This window comes from Bufo bufo, chromosome 7 (genome assembly GCF_905171765.1).
Source record: "Bufo bufo chromosome 7, aBufBuf1.1, whole genome shotgun sequence".
Classification (NCBI taxonomy): Eukaryota; Metazoa; Chordata; class Amphibia; order Anura; family Bufonidae; genus Bufo; species Bufo bufo.
This window is the reverse complement of record NC_053395.1, coordinates 179091723-179110071: the sequence shown is the minus strand read 5'-3', so window position 1 is coordinate 179110071 and position 18349 is coordinate 179091723. Positions and strand designations below refer to the sequence as shown.

Sequence of the window (18349 nt, the reverse complement as noted above, 5' to 3'; positions counted from 1 at the left end):
GTTTCTTAACCTGCCAATACATGTGTATGGTCACCTTTTTTTAAGCTGGCCATATACATTAGTCTATTGTTGACTGAACCCCCGAGAACGGTGGGTTCTGCCGCCTCTTCCCCGACATGATGTAGAGGGATACTAGGATCGGGCAATATTTTTGCCTGATCCTTTTGTTCTTCAGCCTCTCCACAACCCCCATAGAATTCACACACACGTTCAGCCGAAGCCAGAAGGGAGTCAGGAGAGAGAATTGTTGGGCAGCTTTAGGCCTCTTTCACACGAGTGGGTGTTCCTTCCAGATGTGATGCATGTAGGGAACGCATAGCAAACAGACTGAATCCTGACTAATTCATTACAATCGGTCTGTGTACATGAGCGTCGTTTTTTATTCATCATGTTTGCATTCAGGAAAAATTGCAGCATGTTTAATGTAGAATGAATTAAACACAGACCATAGGTTTATTGGTGCAGATAGCATGCTTTATTGCAATCAATGTACTATCTCCAAGAGGTTCAATAAATAGATAATAATACAGTCACAACAAATACTACATGGAAGTGCTACAACAAAGTAAAGGGCTTTAGAAGATCTTGTCAACAGTTTCTCGAACTGTGGTTCTTTGCTTGTATGCCCTGTCCTCACGACATGTAATACTTTCTATTCTACCAAACACAATCACTGCACCCTGTGAACCTCTAAGGAGCTGTGCCACTGATTCTGCACACGAGTCTCTGAACTTGCTTCGATGAGGGTATGGCCAGGTGATGTTACTTTGTGGAGCAAGTTGAGGGAGTCGACATGTCAGAAAAAGGGCAAAGTATTTTTTGAACAAAGTGCTGGCCGTTTGCACTTTGCTCAGAAACAAGTAATAGTCTCGGTAAACAGTTATTTTCCGCAAATAATGGAAACATTACAGCGCTGCCCACAGGAGGGTAGGTGCAAACAGCGCCAAATGATGACCATTATTTCAAATATATAGTATTTGCAAAGTTCGTGTAGAGCATCCTCTTTAGGGTGTAGGTCATCAGCAGGGAGTTTCTCAACCTGCTGAGGTATACTTAGACATCAACATGGTGTTGAGGCACAGTTTAATGGTAGGCAAGGTATTCGCTTCCTAGGAAACTTTCTCCTGCCCACTGTTCCGTTCAGTTTCAATATTATTTTTTTAAGTCACAAAATATATAGTACAGAACTCCATAACCGGTCAACTCGGCTATATACAGTATGTACAGCATGTCAATTAACCTTTCTGACTCTTAAGTCAAAAAAGATTACAATATAGTGTAAATCTATGGACTTTGTCTTATACAGGTAGATACAAAAATATTTCTCTATTTACAAATCAGTAATTCCAGTCCTAAAGAATCACTTGTAAGAATACAAGTGGATTTAACCGTTCGATCATTTAGGGTGCTCGAACATTAATATTCACAGAAGCAGAATCCGATCCGAAAGAGTTTGTAAGATTCAGAGTGTAACGTCCACCGTCGTTTCTCCTAACGTCTGTGATGATGAGGGTGGTGAGGTCTTCACAGGTTTCAATATGAACACGTCCCTTTTGTTCGTCATCAGGAACCTTCTGCCCACCATGAGACCAGGCAATATCTGGAGTGGGTTCACCAGAGAAGGCACAAGCTACAGTAAGCACCTTTCCTGTGTCAATACTAACATCTGTTGGCAAAGCTTCAATTTTGGGTGGACTCCCTATGAGGAAAATGAAAATATAGAAATGAAAAATGAATATTAGTAAGACATTTTTTAATGGCGAATTATGAAGTAACATCTGAATATTTCTCATACAGAAATGCATTACTGGAAGCATCCATCAGATAGTAATCATAGATGGCTCAGTAATCATAGATGGCTCTCATCCCTATACAGGGCATATTTACAGGTAGGAAGATGTTGGCGCTAATTTTCGATTTGCGAAAATTGCATCCTATCCATTAGTAGTGATGAGCAGCATAGGCAATATTTGTTTTCGCGATATATCCCGAATTTATGGCCTAATATTCGCCGTAAATTCTAGAATTCGTGATCTCCATTCATTATTTTCTTGATTGCGAAAATCGGCAATCGGAAAATTTGCGATCAACACTACTCCTAAAGTAAAAGATATTGCAGGCTTCTCATTGGCCCACAAGCAAAAAGCAGTGAGGAATCATGGGTACTGATGGAAAAAAATCTAGAATATTCGCGATTACAAAGATATAGTACTATATTCCAGATATTCGCGAATTCTTGAAGTGCCAATATTCGCAATATATAATTCGCGATTAGTATATTCGCGATCAACACTTTAGTAAAGAAAGACTTGTTTATTTTCTACAATTGGGCTGGTTACTGACTCCAGCACCATAACACCAAGGGCAACCCAACTACCATCAGGCAGGATCCCCAACATCAGCGTGTGCCCCAAGAGAAGAAAGGGTGCACCATCCTGTCACTGCCCTGGCCCTAGGGAGCATCGATGTGAGGACTGCCATTGTGAATGATTATTGCGGCCAGAGCCAAAACCACTCCCATCCTGCTCTCTGCCCCTCCGGGGCTTGAGACACTGTCGCAGTGGAGGCCACCATTTTGTCAGGGGCCTTTTTCAGGCATGTCCTAGCTACCTAAATCCACCTCAAGCATTTGTCCAGGTTTCACTATGACCAGGATTCCCAGCATTGTACAGGAATGCAACAGGAGCAGACTCACTAATCCTGTCTAAAATTTAGGCAGCATAAACCTAGACCAGACAGTCAGAAACTGTGCCAAACTTATTAAAGTGCACTGAGTAATATATTTGGAGCATCTTGTTAGAGTTAAGATACTTTTCCTTAAGCCAGCTGAAGACTTACTTACTTCATATGATTAAAAACTGATGCCCGATGTTAATAAATCTGGTGTATTATATGAATCCACTTCGTCTTGCGCAAAAAGTGGCTGAAAGCCTTAGGGTATGACTAAATGGTGTAGTCATGTCATAGTTGCATTGTGGTTGCGCTGTGTTCGAATACTCCATGGCTGTAAAAGCCAAAGTGGGATTTAATTCAACTATAGCCCACTGTGGCTCTTAAGGCCATGCAATAGTCGAAAGCAGTGCGACCGGGTAGCAGTCAGGACACCAGCACCATGTGGCTGTACCTTTTAAAAAATGTGACACACGTCAAAAGCACCAGAATTATGGTTCAGTTTTAACCAGAAATTTGGTGAATATTGATTAGTAAAATCCTCTATTGTTTCTGGCCGACCTTTATTATTATTATTATTATTTATTATTAAAGCGCCATTCATTCCATAGCGCTGTACATGTGATAAGGGGTGCACATACATAATACAGACAATTGCACTAATCATAAACAAGACGAGTTACAAACTGGTACAGAAGGAGAGAGGGCCCTGCCCGTGAGGGCTTACAATCTACATGGTATGGGAGAAGGACACAGTAGGTGCGGGTGAAGACCTTTACTCTCCAGTGCCAGTCTCCGCACAGAAATTGGTGTTACCTGGAGGGATAGATGGGTTAGAAAGCAGCAGTTCCCTGGGAAGCATGTTCTGCCATTGACTGTCTCATTTTATGATTATATATTTTATGGATACTGCTATGTGGCTGGCAAGCCAATGGGTATAACAATATAAGGAATATGAAAATGACACTATTTGGCCTACACTCCCTACATGTCAGGTAAAAAGCTCAAAGGTGGCATCATTGTGTAGATCAGTAACCTTTGGCACTCCGGCTGCTGTGAAACTACAACTCTCAGCATGCAAGCATGCTCGGCTGTTCTTCTAACTCCCATAGAAGTATGGAATAAAGCATTCTGGCAGTTATATTTTCTGAACAGCTGGAGTGCTGGAGGTTGCGGATCCCTGGTGTAGATATTATGACATTTCTATTTATTTACTCCACTTTTGTGGTATAAATAGGTCACAAACGTTGCATGCCATTTGTGCAGCAAAATTTGTGACTTTTCTCCATTCACACCACTTTTCAGAAGTGGCGAGAAACGGGGCATGCCACAGATGTGGAGTGGGCGCCACCACAGGCCCACCACATTTATCTTCACATCAGTTTTCTGGCATGAATAAAAACTAAAATTTACAGCATCATGGAGGCTGCTGTAGATTTAGTGTCGCATGTCCCACCAAATATATGGAAGGCTAACGCCTCTGCATTAATTTGGTGTATCTTCCGGCAGCACAGGGGGAATACACCAGTCTTGATAAATGTCCTCCTAGATGTACTTTGTGTGGGGATAATCTGCTGTGGGCACTGCTATTTAAAACAATTCAGTGGCGTCATTTGCAGCACTAGCTGCACTTGATCCGTCATGGATCAGCACAAATGCTTCCGTCATGATAATACAATCGTCTGCATCCGTTATGAATGGATCCGGTTGTATTATCTCTAAAATGGCCATGACAGATCTGTCTCTAAAACCATTGTAAGTCAATAGGGGAATGGATCCGTTTTCTTTTGTGTCAGAGAAAACGGATCCATCTCAATTGACTTACATTGTGTTTCATGCCAGATCTATCTTGCTCCGCATCCCAGGACGCACTCAAAATCGCTGCTTGCGGCGCTTTTGTGTGCGTCATGGGAATGCAATGAAACATAACGGAATGCCTACCTCTGATTCCTGCAGACAGCATCCTGCTGGATGAACTTTCCATATGTCTCAGGCTTGAAGATTCCATCATGCTGCTGGAGTGCATTTCCATAAAGGACGCTTCTTTCGATGAAGACATACTTGCAAATTTGGTTTCCGAAACACTACTGCTGCTCAAATTGCTGAAAGAGGCTTCTTGTCTGGAGGCAGACATCTGCATTGACTGCATGGCAAGGCTTTCTTGCAGGCTAGCTTCACCAGCAGTTTTTAGTATTACCTGTTTTGAAGGTTCTTCAATAAGACCTTTAAAAAGAACAAGAAAGAAGCATGTTTAATACAAGGAAATACACCCAGGAACATTTAAACTATTGCAGCTGCTTAGATACAATGCAAGCAGCTAGTTCCATATCAGCAACTGTAATCATCAGAATGCAGACAAATTCTTAAGAAACGATGGCATCACTTAAACACAAAGGGGGACATTTATTATGATATTTATGGCACTTTTGTATCGTAAAAAAAGTTGCAAATTTTGGTACACGCCATATTAGTGGCAAAGTTTACAACTTTCTCCTTTCTCGACACTTTTCAGAGGTGGTGAGAAAAGGGTGTGTGCCAAGGGTGGGAGGGCTCAACACATTTATCTGCATTTACGCCAGAAAAGCTAGGAGACTGCTGTCGATTTTAGGCTGTCGCAAGGCCAGTGAAGGATGTGCCAAATCTATGAGAGGCCTGCACCTATGCATAAATTTGCCACATCTTCCTGCTGCGGAGGGGGAATCAAGACCGGCGATAAAAACGCTGGTCTTTATAAATGTCCCCCAGAGCATTCATAAGATAGTTATACTGATTCCTTATGACTTTACTACAGTGAAAGCATTAAAGAGGTTGTGCAGTAATAAGATATTGATGGGACGAGAACTTGTAATTACACTGCACCGCCTCTAAAAGCAAGTAGACGCTCAGGTAATTTTGAAGAGAAAGCACAAGCACTAGTACATCTTCAAACAGCTGATCAGTGGGGAGTCGGACCCCTGCCGATCTGATTTTGATGACCTATCCTGAGGATGTCATCAATATTAACCACTGCACAACCCCTTTAAAGCTAAGTTTAGTACAATCAGCATAAGATTAGTTATTGCCATTAGTTTTTTTTTTTATCTATCAGTTTTTTAGATATCAAGTTTTTGGTATGGAATATAATGTGAATGATACTTATGAAATACTCACGGTAAACATTTAATGATGCAGTTGCAGAACATTGCCCATGGTAATTTTTGGCTTTGATAGTATATTTTCCACTGTCATTCTCAGTTGCTTTCTGAATTTCAAGAGTGTATACGTGCTTAGATCGGGAAACACTGATATGAGATGACACTGAAATCTTAAAATGAACACAAAACACACACTTTTTAGCAAAAACATATTCTGAAATAATGGACAGAAAACAAATAATATGAACTAGCAAACATCATGCATTAATCTCTATATATTGTGGCACCAAAAATAGAATGAACTTTTGAATAGTTATTTAAGCTAGGACTACAAAAAACAATAAAAATCAACAAAGGAAACAGTGTCAGCATCGAGCTGGCTTCATGCTCTAATATTCACATTAGAATACCAAACCCAAGGCATTGGTGGTTTCTCCCGTTGCCTCATCAGCAGCATATGATGTTGCCAGGACTTCATCATTTGTCTGTTGCGTAGCTATAGCTTAAACTTTTTGTTATGTCTCTTAATGAAACAACATATCTTATTGTGCCTTATACATTCGTTTTTGTAATGCTAGTGTATACATAGAACTTTAATTACATAAGATTGGACAAGGGACAAATTGACTCCTTATTTTCTGTACTACATTTTAGGATAGCAAAATAAAGTTACTTACTGGTACATTGTCTTTAAACCATTCAACTTCAGGAGTTGGATCACCGGTGATTTCACACGTGAAGATAACATTCTGTCCTTCATTTACATTTTGGGATTTGGGTTGGTAGACAAATAATGGTGCATTTGATAAATCTTTGGTTAGTGTCATATCAAACTGACATTTGACAATACCATGGTCTGTTCTTGCCTCACAGGTAAGTATCCCTTGATTTTTGCTGCTGACATTTTTGATGGTTATAGTTTGATCACTGCCAGATACTCCGTATCTGTAGTCTTCAGAATTTTTTAGCTCATATCCATTAAGCACCCATTTTACGTTCGATGCTCCTGGTATGTTGGCCTTCAAGGTGACTTTCTGGCCTTCACTAAAGCTGACATTACTGACAGAAGCTTTAGTCTCAGTTTGAATGGTTTTGATTTCTTCTGAGACCCTTTCAGTTTTAATAACTTCTTCATGTACTGCAGCCTTTGATGTGGCTTTCTGAACAGATTTCATGGATTCAATTACAGCTGAAACTTGGGAGAAGACATTTCTAAACGTCTGTCCCATGAACAGCAGGTTGGTTTTGGACACCCCTCCTTCCCCAACAATCTCACAAACATATTCACCTTGGTCAGCTTCAGAAATATTGCGGATGCTTAGATCATAAGTCCCATTGGAAGCATAGTGGAAGCTGAAATGACCATCTTCCTTCAGCTTCTTGCCATCTTTAAACCATGACACTTCTCTACCATTAAGCAATGTGCTTTCAACTACACATGTCAACTTTGCTGTGTCATGGCTTGCCACAGCCTTTAAGTCTTGGGCAATTTTTGGTGCTGTAACAGCAGGCAATTGTACTTTGTCAGCAGGTGATTTAGCAGCTGACTTTTTTGGTGTAGTTAGCTCTGGGGATTTCACTCGTTTTGGTGATTTTACTGATTCATGAGACTTCTTGTGAGGCTCTGGAGATTTTACTCTGGGTGGAGAAGTAACACCTTTCTCCACTGCCTTTGAACGTTTAATTGTCAAAGTGAAGTGTGCTTCTTGTTTTCCTTCAGAATTTTCAACAACTACTGTGTAGCTTCCTTCATCAGACAACTTGACAGATGTAATTTCAAAGGTTGACCTATACTTTGTTGAAGTAACATGGTGGCGAGCAGAGGAGATGATAGATTGTCCAGCAAGCAGCCATGTAACTGTTGGCGTTGGCTCACCATCAAAGTCACATGAAAACCTGACATGCTCACCTTCAGACACAGTCACAGATTGTGGTTTTGTTAGAATTTTTGCAGGCTCTGAAGTCTTAAATTTTCTTTGCACCATTCTTTCTTCTAGTGCTCTTGATTCCGAAGCTGAGACTCTCTTTTCTTCTGATGCATAAGCCTCATATGATTCTTTAGATTCTCTTGATGAAGTTATTTGTGATCTAACTTCCCGCCTCTCAGAACTTGCTTCAATTTCAGAAGTTTTCTTAAATGATGAAATTGCATAATCTTCTGATTTCAGGAGCTCTGGGAAAGCAGACCTGGGCACCATATCATCTCTCCTCTTGGGTATATAGGTGGTAAAATCTCCTCCAGCAACATCTAGTGTGGCGTAGTCAGAAGCCTCGCCTTTGTAGTTTGAACAAAGAGCACGGTATGTTCCACTATCTTCAGGTTGACAATCAATTATTTCCAGAGTCAAAACTCCACTGACATTAGAAATATGGTACTTTCTGCTCTCCTGAATTTCAATACCATTGTGATACCATTGAATTTCACCAGTAGGCTTTGACTGCACATTAAGAATGAATCTAGTGTTTTGGCCAATAGGTACACGATGAGATCGCATTCTCAAAGTTATACGAGGAGCGTGGTCCAGTGTAAAAGGCTGTTGAGTCAAAACCTCATATTTCCTTTCTGAAGTCTTCTGTGTTTTTAGAGCTGCTTTCATTGATTCATATCTTGAAAAAATATCAAATCTTGCTGTTCTTTCGAAACGTGACAGTGATCTTTCACTAGAAACAGGACTGGGAGACCGAGGCCTTGTTCTTTCAGGTGTAGGAGATCGTCTTTCTGGTTCAGCTGGTTTTGAACGTGGTCTTATTAGTTCTGACACAGGGCGCATTAGTTCAATATAAGTTGGTGAAAGTGATCTTCGTCTGCCAAGTAATTTTGTTACTGAGGGTGATGTTTCGCGTACCTTTCTGGTGACTCTGCTAACTGCTTCCTCAGCTTCTTCAACATCAGTTATTTCAGTTACTTCTCTTTCCCTTCTTGCATGCAGTCTACTTTTTTCTTCTTTCTCCATATATGCGAGATCTCTTGTGTACTGAGAAAGTCTCTGAGTTGTGCTGTATGGGCGAAGTAATTCTTCATCTTCTCTTTCTTCAATGATTCTTTGCTTTTGTCTGGGTGGTTTATATACAGCTCTCTCATAACGTTCTCTGAGATCTGCATAACTTGTTGTTACTTCCTCTTTAGTTGGGATGTGGTAACTTGTGTACCTGGTTTCTGCCTCACTTTTCTTCTCTCTTCTCACATGAGCTTCTGGTGAGGTGTACCGAAGAGTTGACAGCTCAAATCTTAGAGGACTGCGACTGGGAGGAGAAGCAGAAAACCCAAGTTCCAGCTCTTCTTCTAAACGTAGTCTTTCCTCTTCAACTCTTTTCATAGCCAAATAGTCATCAACTGAGAGAAGCAGTTCATCGTCTGACACATCTCCAAGAGAGCGTCTTCTTGGCCTGTAATACAGCTCATAATCTGGTGATGGCGTACGTCGACGAGCTGGCCTGACGATTTCTAGATCATCCTGTGACAGTTTTGGGATGCGCCATTTAGGTTTATATTGATCAGTGATGCGTGGCAGTGGCATTACATAGAATTGCTCCCACCTTGAAAGACGAATACGTTTTGGACGTTTTTGGACAATACGCTCAAGTGGTTCTGGCATTTCATATTGATCTCTCAATTTCTTGTACCATTTCATGTCAGACATTGGTACAAACTTCTTAATAGATTGATCTTCTTCAAGAGCAGACACAGCACGTACTCGTGGTTCTGGTATTTCATACGGCATACGAATTGTTTTTATTTCTTTTTTCTTCTCTTCTTTCGTTATTTCATATTCTCCCTTCACAGTTTTTGTGCTTACAGCTGGTTTGTACAAAATAGCAGCTTCTCTCAGAGCCTGTTGGGCTAGCGGAGTCAGTGGAACTGAATCAGTACCAGCAAGGATTTCTGCCATTCTTAGAGTCTTGTCAATCTGTTTTTGAACATGTACTTTACGCTCCTCTTCAGATTTGTACTCATGCTTGACATATCTCATACGTTCCACCTTCAAGTATGCTTGACAGCTTGTTGATCCTGCACTATTTGTAGCAGTGACTCTGTAGTAGCCTGTATCTTCTGGAAGGGTGTCTCTAATATACAGTGCATAATAATCAAGTCCTTCATGAAGTATTTCAATGTTGGTACCCAATGCCAGGGCCTGACCATCTTTTTCCCATGTCAGTGTTGGTTTTGGAGTACCAGAAACTCTAATTTCAAAGCGGACATACTGACCCTCTTGGCATTCAGCATTTGCAAGCAAGCGTTTGAACATTGGTCTTAAAGTATTGTCTGCTGCTGCAGGATGTGGAATAACTGTAAGTTTAGCTTTGCAGCTGTCTTCCCCATATCTGTTCTTTGCCACAACTGTATATTCAGCATCATCATCTGTGGTCAAGTTATGAATGATCAGCTGGTACAATCCTTTGTCAGATTCAAAGGTATATTTCTTTTCATCCTCACCAGGTTTAATTTTCTGACCCGACTTAAGCCATGTAACTTGTGGATCAGGATGAACTGTAATTGTTACTCCAAATCTGATATTTTCACCAATATATGCGGTACGATTAAACAGAGGTAAAGTGAACTCAGGTGGTCTCTCCAAAAGTCTCATGGTGTCAATTCTGCGTTTTACTTTCTTCACAGTTCTGCATCTGTAGTATTCATATTGTTCTCTTACACCGTTGACAAACAGTTCTGCATATGAACTGTCTTCACCATAGTCATTAACTACTTTACATCTGTAGGTGCCATCATCTGATTTTCTTATGTCTTTAACATATATGGTTGCAAGACCTTCACTATATGTGATTTCATATTTTTCATTGTTTTCTAACTGACGGATGCCAAAGTACCAAGTGACTTGTGTAGATTGATCATAGTTTTCAATCCTGCATGAGAATTTGGCATAGCCTCCTTCTTCTCCAACAGAATGTGTTATTTGTCCAGCCAGTGGTCCGATTTCAATTGAAGCAACTTTCACCTTTGCAACTGTAACTCCTTTCTGGGACCTTATTGCACCACCGCAAGAGATGCGAGCAACGGAAACGACTGAATTCCATTCCTTCTTAATCAAACTTTGATAATATCGCCTGTGTCTTAATGTCTTAATGACTTTTGTGCTTATCTTTTCAGTCTTCTGTTTCAACCATGAGTGTTCAAGAGCTTCTGCTGCAGTCATGCGACCCTTTCTTTCTTTCATCAAAAGACGGTCTATGAAATCCATTGCTTCCAAGCTGATATCTTTAAAGGCTTCATCTTCAAAGTTGTATTCAGCATTGATAATGCTCTCAATAATCTGCTGGTTTGTTTCAGCGGCAAATGGATTAAGGCCACTAAGAAGTACATAGACAAGTGTACCAAGAGACCACATATCTGTTGCAGTGCTGACCAAGTCATGTTGGTGAACTTCTGGTGCATAGTACTCTGGAGCAGTGAACTGAATTCTAAAGCTTTCTCCAGGTACCAACTGTCTTGCTTGACCAAACTCAATAATTTTGATACTTGAGCTTCTTCTTGTTCTGTATATGATATTTTCTGGTCGAATATCAAAGTTTGCAACGCTTCTTGAATGAAGGTAGTTAAGAGCTTCACAGATCTGGCGGACATATGAAACAATTTCCCTTTCATTAAGGTCAAATCCTGTTGCACCGATTCTTTCAAATATGTCAACACCAGATATAAACTCAGAGATCATAACAAGTTCCTCTAGACTTTCAAATGACTCATGCAGATACAAGATGTTATTGTGGCGAGCAATGTTAAGTATAGAAATTTCTTTCTTCACTGCAACTTGGTCAGCTCCTTTAACTTTTACAAACTTGGCAAGGTATGTTTTCTTTGAAGCATTTTCAATACAACGATGAGCAATTCCAAATTGTCCATGTCCAAGCTCTTCAGCAATGGAGTACCTTTCATGAAGTACTTTTGTGGAAGAATGTGTTGCTTTTGAGGTGGAGATCTCTATTTCTGAGACTTCGTCATCATAATTCAGCATTCTTGTTTTATCTTCTTTTGTAACAACCGGATCTGTTATCTCAGACGGTTTACTCTGTCCAAACTTATTTTCAGCTATGACTCTGAACTGATATCTTGTTTTACCAAATAAGTTAACCACAGTATATCGAGTCTCACGAGATTGTCCAACTCGAATCCATCTCTCAGCTGTAGTGGCACATTTCTCAATGATGTAGTTGATAATTTTGCTTCCTCCATCAGTTGCTGGTGCACTCCAAGTCAGATTAACAGAATCCCTTGAAACATCACTGACTTTAAGTCCTCTGGGTGGATCAGGAACATCTGCAACATCTAGTTCTACTGTCTTCTGATCAATTCCAAATCTGTTCTTTGCACAGACCACATAAAAGCCAGCATCCTTCCTTTCCACACCATTTGAGAACACAAGTGAAGTGAATGACCGGGTAACAATAACTTGATATTGTCCATTGTTGTCAATAAGATCCTGTCCCTTCTGCCACGTGATAACAGGGTCTGGTTTGCCAGAGAATGGAATTTTGATACTGACAACTTCACCTCTCAAGGCATGAACAGCGCCCATTCCTTCCAGATGCTTAGGCAGATTAATTTTAGCAGGAACTACATTAAAGTAATAAAAAGAGGAGAAAGAAAATAGACACAGTTACTTTAGTGGACAACAATAGAATGCACATATCTAACTCCAAAAGATGTTTAAAATTGTGCTTACCTTCCACATCCAAGGAAGCTGTAGCAGAAATAGACCCTCCTTGGTTGGTTGCTCTGACTTGGTAAACTGTAGCATCATCTTCAAAGACATTTGCGATAACAAGCTGATAATATCCACCCTTAAATTCTTGTATCTTCACCTTCTCTCCATCTGCAAGAATTTCTTTTCCTTGTTTAAACCATTTAACCACAGGCTTAGGATGGCCAACAACTTTGCAGACAAATGTAGCTGTGCTCCTGTATTTAACATTTAGGTTTCTCAGTTCTTCCTTAAACTGTGGAGCACGAATTGGTACATCTGATTTAGGAACAATGGGTTCAGATATTTCACTCCATTCACTTTCGCCTCCAAGATTTTCACATTTAACGCGGAACTCATATTCAAGATCTTCAATGAGACCTATAACAGCATAGACTGTTTCATGAATTTCGTCCGTTGACACAGAAATCCATTTGTTCTGCTTCTTCTCACGTTTCTCAAGATAGTAATTTGTAATCTTTGCACCTCCATCTTTGGCTGGTGGCTTCCATGAAACAACACAGGAATCCTTTGTGATGGCTGTGACCACAGGTTTAACTGGGGCTCCTGGTTTTTCTGCAATTTAAATTTGTAATAATTTAGTAAAAGCTTTTTTAACTTCCAAAAATATGTTGCTTTCATATTATACGTATTATTACAGCTCTACTCACCAAATGGACTCTTGATCAAAACAAGAGATGGTATCTCCAAAGGTTCACTAATGCCATATAAGTTTTGAGCAGAGACACGGAAGTAATAGCCGGCATTTTCATTCAGATTAACAATGCGGCAGGTGGTTCCAGAGATTGCAGAAGACACTAGCTGCCACTCTTCACCTTCTTTAGCTTCTTTGCGTTCTAATACATAGTTAGTTACAAGTGATCCACCATCATCTTCTGGTGGCTTCCAGCTGATTACAACTGAGTTTTTCAGTAAAGCATCAACAACTATTGGACCTGTGGGCTTGTCGGGTTTATCTGAGAGGAAAGAGACATTTTTGAAGTTCACTTATATTTCACACAGTAAAACTCAAAATATATTGCTTTAACTTATAAGTAATAATATACCTTGTATTTCAACATTAAGTACTGTGTCAACTGTTCCAAATATGTTGCTTAGCTGCACCTTGTATTTGCCAGCATGGCTCTTGTGCTGCACATTCTTGATGACAAGGTGGGTATAATGTTCAGTATTCTCAATGGTGATATTTTCAGATGATTTCAATGGTTTTTTACCATAGAACCATGTAATGGCTGGCACAGGTCGTCCAATATATGCTACATGAAGGCGAAGAGTTGTGCCTACTCCTGCATAATATTTCTCCTTCAGAGGGAATCCTGGATGGAACTGTGGAGTGGCTTCCAAAAGTAGTTTGCCGCTTGTTTCGATTTCTCCAGCATCATTAACTGCAACACAAGTGTACAGTCCTTCATCCTCCTGCTCTTCAGTCAACACTGTAATTGTGTGGTTACGCCCATCTGAGGACATTTTGTACTTGCGACTTTGTACCAATTCTTTGCCAAAGCGGTACCATTTGATGTCAGGCAATGGTCTGCCAACAATCTGGCAGGTTAATTTGCCACTTTCACCTAACTTGGTTGTAACTTCTTTTATTTCTTGACGTAGACCAGGAGCTTCTCCAGCTGTTGAAAAAAAAGTAAATACATTTTAGTAACCAGAAACGTGGTAAATTACATACACTTGTTGCAATGTACATGTAGGTAGGCAATTATCTGTCTCATTAAAATAATGTCAATGTAAAACTTACAGGTAAGTTTAGTCTTCACAGTCATTGCTGTTCTACGTGGTCGGCTAATTCCAGTTTCATTTTCTGCAGATACTCGGAATTCATATTCAGTAGCTTCGAGTAGGCCACCCACAGTAAATTGCCTGTCCTTGATGCGTTCTTTATTGCATTTTTTCCAGGCACTGTCTCCAGATTGTCTGTATTCAACCCAGTATCCAAGGATGTCTTTACTTCCATCACACTCTGGTTTTTCCCATTGTATTGTTATACTATCTTTTGATACAGATGTAATTTCAATGTCGCCTGGTTGGCTTGGTTTGTCTGAAAAGTGCAAAGTAGTATCATTTAATTATCATCACAATATTTATTATATGTGCTAAAATGTGTTATCAAGTGTTTTATCCACTTACCAAATGGATCTTTACAAATAACAGAGTCAGATGCTGGGCTTGGCTCGCTCAGTCCTATATCATTTTGTGCAATAATGCGGAACTGGTATTCAGCATCTGGTACAAGTCCAGTGATGGTGTACATGGTTGTAGTGATATGGGTCTTATTGTGTCTAACCCATTTGTCTGTGGTTAACTCTTTGCGGTCAATATAGTATCCTGTGACTCGAGAGCCACCATCATCTCTAGGACGAGACCAAGATAGGCTGACTGAGCTCTTTGTGACATCCATAATCTCTGGTGGGTTGCTTGGAGGTTCTGGTACATCTGAAATGTATTATATTAATAGTTAACACATATAGATTCTGATATATATAGCTTTCACCAACAGGATCTTCAACATATATATTCATCAATAATGATAATTAATACATACTCAGTTGTGTCTTTGGTACAGCAGGTTCCTCTGATTTTAGTGGACGACTAACACCAAATTGGTTTTCACTTGAGACACGGAAATGGTATTCAACATTTTCTTTTAGTCCTTTGACAACCAAAGATGTTCCTTTCACACGTGAATCAACTGTATACCAAGCAGTCTTTGGTACTTCTCGTCTTTCAACAATATAGCCAAGGATATCAGAGCCACCATCGTCAGCCGGGGCCTTCCAGCTTACTCTCAAAGAGCGGGCCTGGATGTCATCGTATTCCAGAGGACCTTCTGGTGTATCTGGGCTTCCAATAACTTTGACCTTAATATAAACGGCCTTTTTACCACATTTGTTTTCAAGAATCAAGTCATAGGTTCCAGAGTCCTCCCTCTCAGCATCTTTAATGACAAGCTCAGTATGAGTGTCAGAAGTTGCAATCATTGCTCTCTTGCTTATATCCCGACCTTCCTTGGTCCACTTGCATATTGGGATGGGTTTGCCTTTTATTGGTATGGTTATTCTAATGCCACTACCTTGTCTTATAACAAGACCTTCTTGGTATTTTTCATCCAATTCATAATCAGGATATGCTGCAAAAGAAAAATATTTATTTATGCAATCCATTTATATAATGTTTTTATCTGAATTCAGATGTCAACTTGTCAATGTCTTACCAAGCATTTCAGTAATTTTAACAGTTCCTGGAACATCTGCTGGCTCTCCTGGTCCACCAGCATTGCATGCCATAACACGGAACCTGTACTCTGCTCCTTGTGGTAAGTGAGTAAGGGTATATTCACAGATTTTGGTTGGTGTTGTGTTGCATTTAGTCCATTCATATTGATCAATCTTTTGCATTTCAATTAAGTAACCGGTGACTTTAGATCCTCCTTCCTCTTCTGGTGGACTCCATGCCAATGAAACAGATGTTCTTGTTGTATCAGTTACTCTTGGGTTCTGAGGCTTGTCAGGGGGAGCTGTAAAACATGGTTCAAAATATATTAGTAAAGGAATTTTATTGTAAGATTGTATATCGCACCCTATAAGGGCATATGACTGTCATATAGGAGGGAGTTTTGTATAAAATTCTCCTCTATTAGCCAAAGTGTGTCTCTTGCTCTGCAGTACTTAGTATAACATTGTATTACTATCATTTGAATGGTTTCTATGTAATGCTAAATTTTACCTAACTGTGTAACCCATTTACAAACACTTTATACAAATACTTTATTTCAATTAATGTCAGATTTAAGTTAAAAGGTATAGGGTTAATATACCTATTGGATCCATTGCAATAGCAGGTTTAGAGGAACGACTTGGTTTTCCAACACCTCTGGCATTTATAGCTGTAACACGATGTTCATATTCCAAGCCTTCAATAAGACCAGTAGACCGGTAGCGTGTCATTGTCACAGGCACTTTGTTTGCACGAACCCATCGATCAGCTCTGACCTCTTTGCGTTCTACAATATAACCTAGGATCTGTGATCCACCATCTTCACCTGGTAGGTTCCAAGTTATGGTCATGCCATCACGAGAAGCATCAAGCACCTGTGGAGTCTCAGGTGGTCCAGGAATACCTGAAATAAAACCGCAGGTACGAATGGTCATTCATCAGTTAAATAATATGGCCAAAATCAGCATGTATCAATGGAATAGGTACTGATCTATTTGTCTACAGATTTTTTTCTGAGTTACTTGAAAGTTCTTAATTAAAAGAAAATGTAATGCACGAAAATAAATTGGTATATGTAGAAGGTGTACTCTATGGAGTATACTTACTAATGCTGCTCTTGCATTCCACAACTTCAGACTGTAAATAGGAACCAATGCCAAAGCGATTTGTAGCTGCCACTCTAAATACATATTCAGTGCCTTCAATGAGTCGTGTGAATTTGTACATTGTTCTTGTGACAGACTCAGAAACTGGTAACCATCCAGGGCGGTGAGCATCCCGTTGCTCTACAACATAGCCGCTAATAGTAGCTCCACCATCCATCAGAGGTGGTTGCCAGGAAATACACACTGATGTGGCATCAATTTCATCAATAGAAATTGGTCCAATAGGTGGTCCAGGTTTGTCTGTTGCCAAGAAGAAAACATAATATGTAAATTATTTATACAGAAATAATGTCTCATTTATTCTGTTCTAATGAAAGTCAAAAGAGCAGTACTTACCAAGAATGATAACTTTAATTGTTTCAGATACTGTTCCAGTTGTATTTTTAAGTTCAAGTGTATACTCTCCAGTATCATTGATAGTTGTCTCACGAATTGTTAGTTTGGCCACTTTATTCACAGTTTCAATCTTAACACGGTCAACCTCCTTTATCTTGGTTCCTGCAAAGAACCATGATGCTGCAGGAGGAGGACGACCATGAATGGGTAATGCAAGCTCAATTGGTCTACCACATGGTACATGCACAATCTTCTGAGGTATTCCAACCAGATCAATGGAAGGCATCACTACAGAGAGAGAGAGAGAGAGAGAGAGAGAGCACAAAGTAAGTAACAAGTAAGTAACACACACAAGATCATAGACAAAGTAAATATAATGACTTATTTGTGAATTTATTGTTTTACCTTTTTGGTCTTGAACAGTGACTGCAGTTAGAATCTCCTGTGGTTCAGAGATGCCCTTTTGGTTTTGTGCTCTGACTCTGAACAGATACTGTTCACCTTCATTTAGCGATGTAACAGTGTAATCAAGTACTGTTGGTTTCAGAGTTGCAACTTTCATCCATTTTTCTGTTCCAGCTCTACAAGCTTCAATAACATAACCAGTTAGTCTGCTACCACCATCGTGAAGAGGTTTCTCCCATGCCAAAGACACTGTTGACTTAGTGACATCAACAATCTCCAGTTTTTGTGGTACCATTGGAACTTCAGACACTAAGACTGCATCAGATGTTTCACATGGTTCACCGATTCCATAGATGTTTTCTGGCAAAACTCTAAAGTAGTACATTAATCCTTCTGTTAGACCAGTAACTCTATAAATTGTCTTGTTGCATTTTGTAGTTACTGTTTTGAAGGCTCTCATGGCAGCTTCACGTCTTTCAATGATGTAGTTATTAACTGGGGCTCCACCATCAAGTTTTGGCACATCCCAAGTGATTGTGACTGAATCTCTGGAGACTTCTTTTACCTTTATTGCTGCACACGGGCCTGGAGAATCTGAGAAAAACAGCATGATGCATTATAAATTAGATGCATATCTAGTATTAATCATATAACTATTTCAAAACTGAATTACATTGTGGTGTGGGCTACATTTTAACAG

At 39.8% G+C, this 18349-nt stretch overlaps 1 protein-coding gene across 50 annotated transcripts in view; it reads right to left on the bottom strand.

Annotated features, from left to right (window-relative positions):
- Positions 1–452: 452 nt before the first annotated feature.
- The window catches only part of TTN (titin), a 268613-nt gene continuing 250716 nt past the window's right edge, over positions 453–18349 (bottom strand). For 49 of the 50 annotated variants that reach the window (XM_040441698.1, XM_040441725.1, XM_040441731.1 and 46 more), the window contains 15 exons: positions 17650–18243; positions 17245–17532; positions 16849–17148; positions 16344–16646; positions 15741–16043; positions 15072–15656; positions 14657–14962; positions 14268–14567; positions 13567–14142; positions 13171–13476; positions 12482–13075; positions 6482–12372; positions 5821–5974; positions 4612–4893; positions 453–1699 (listed from right to left, as the gene is read on the bottom strand). In XM_040441698.1, the coding sequence (XP_040297632.1) occupies positions 1401–1699; positions 4612–4893; positions 5821–5974; positions 6482–12372; positions 12482–13075; positions 13171–13476; positions 13567–14142; positions 14268–14567; positions 14657–14962; positions 15072–15656; positions 15741–16043; positions 16344–16646; positions 16849–17148; positions 17245–17532; positions 17650–18243 (11081 nt within the window). In that variant the 3' untranslated portion in view covers positions 453–1400. The remainder of the gene's footprint in view (positions 1700–4611; positions 4894–5820; positions 5975–6481; positions 12373–12481; positions 13076–13170; positions 13477–13566; positions 14143–14267; positions 14568–14656; positions 14963–15071; positions 15657–15740; positions 16044–16343; positions 16647–16848; positions 17149–17244; positions 17533–17649; positions 18244–18349) is intronic. The other variant, XM_040441743.1, reaches the window with a different exon arrangement.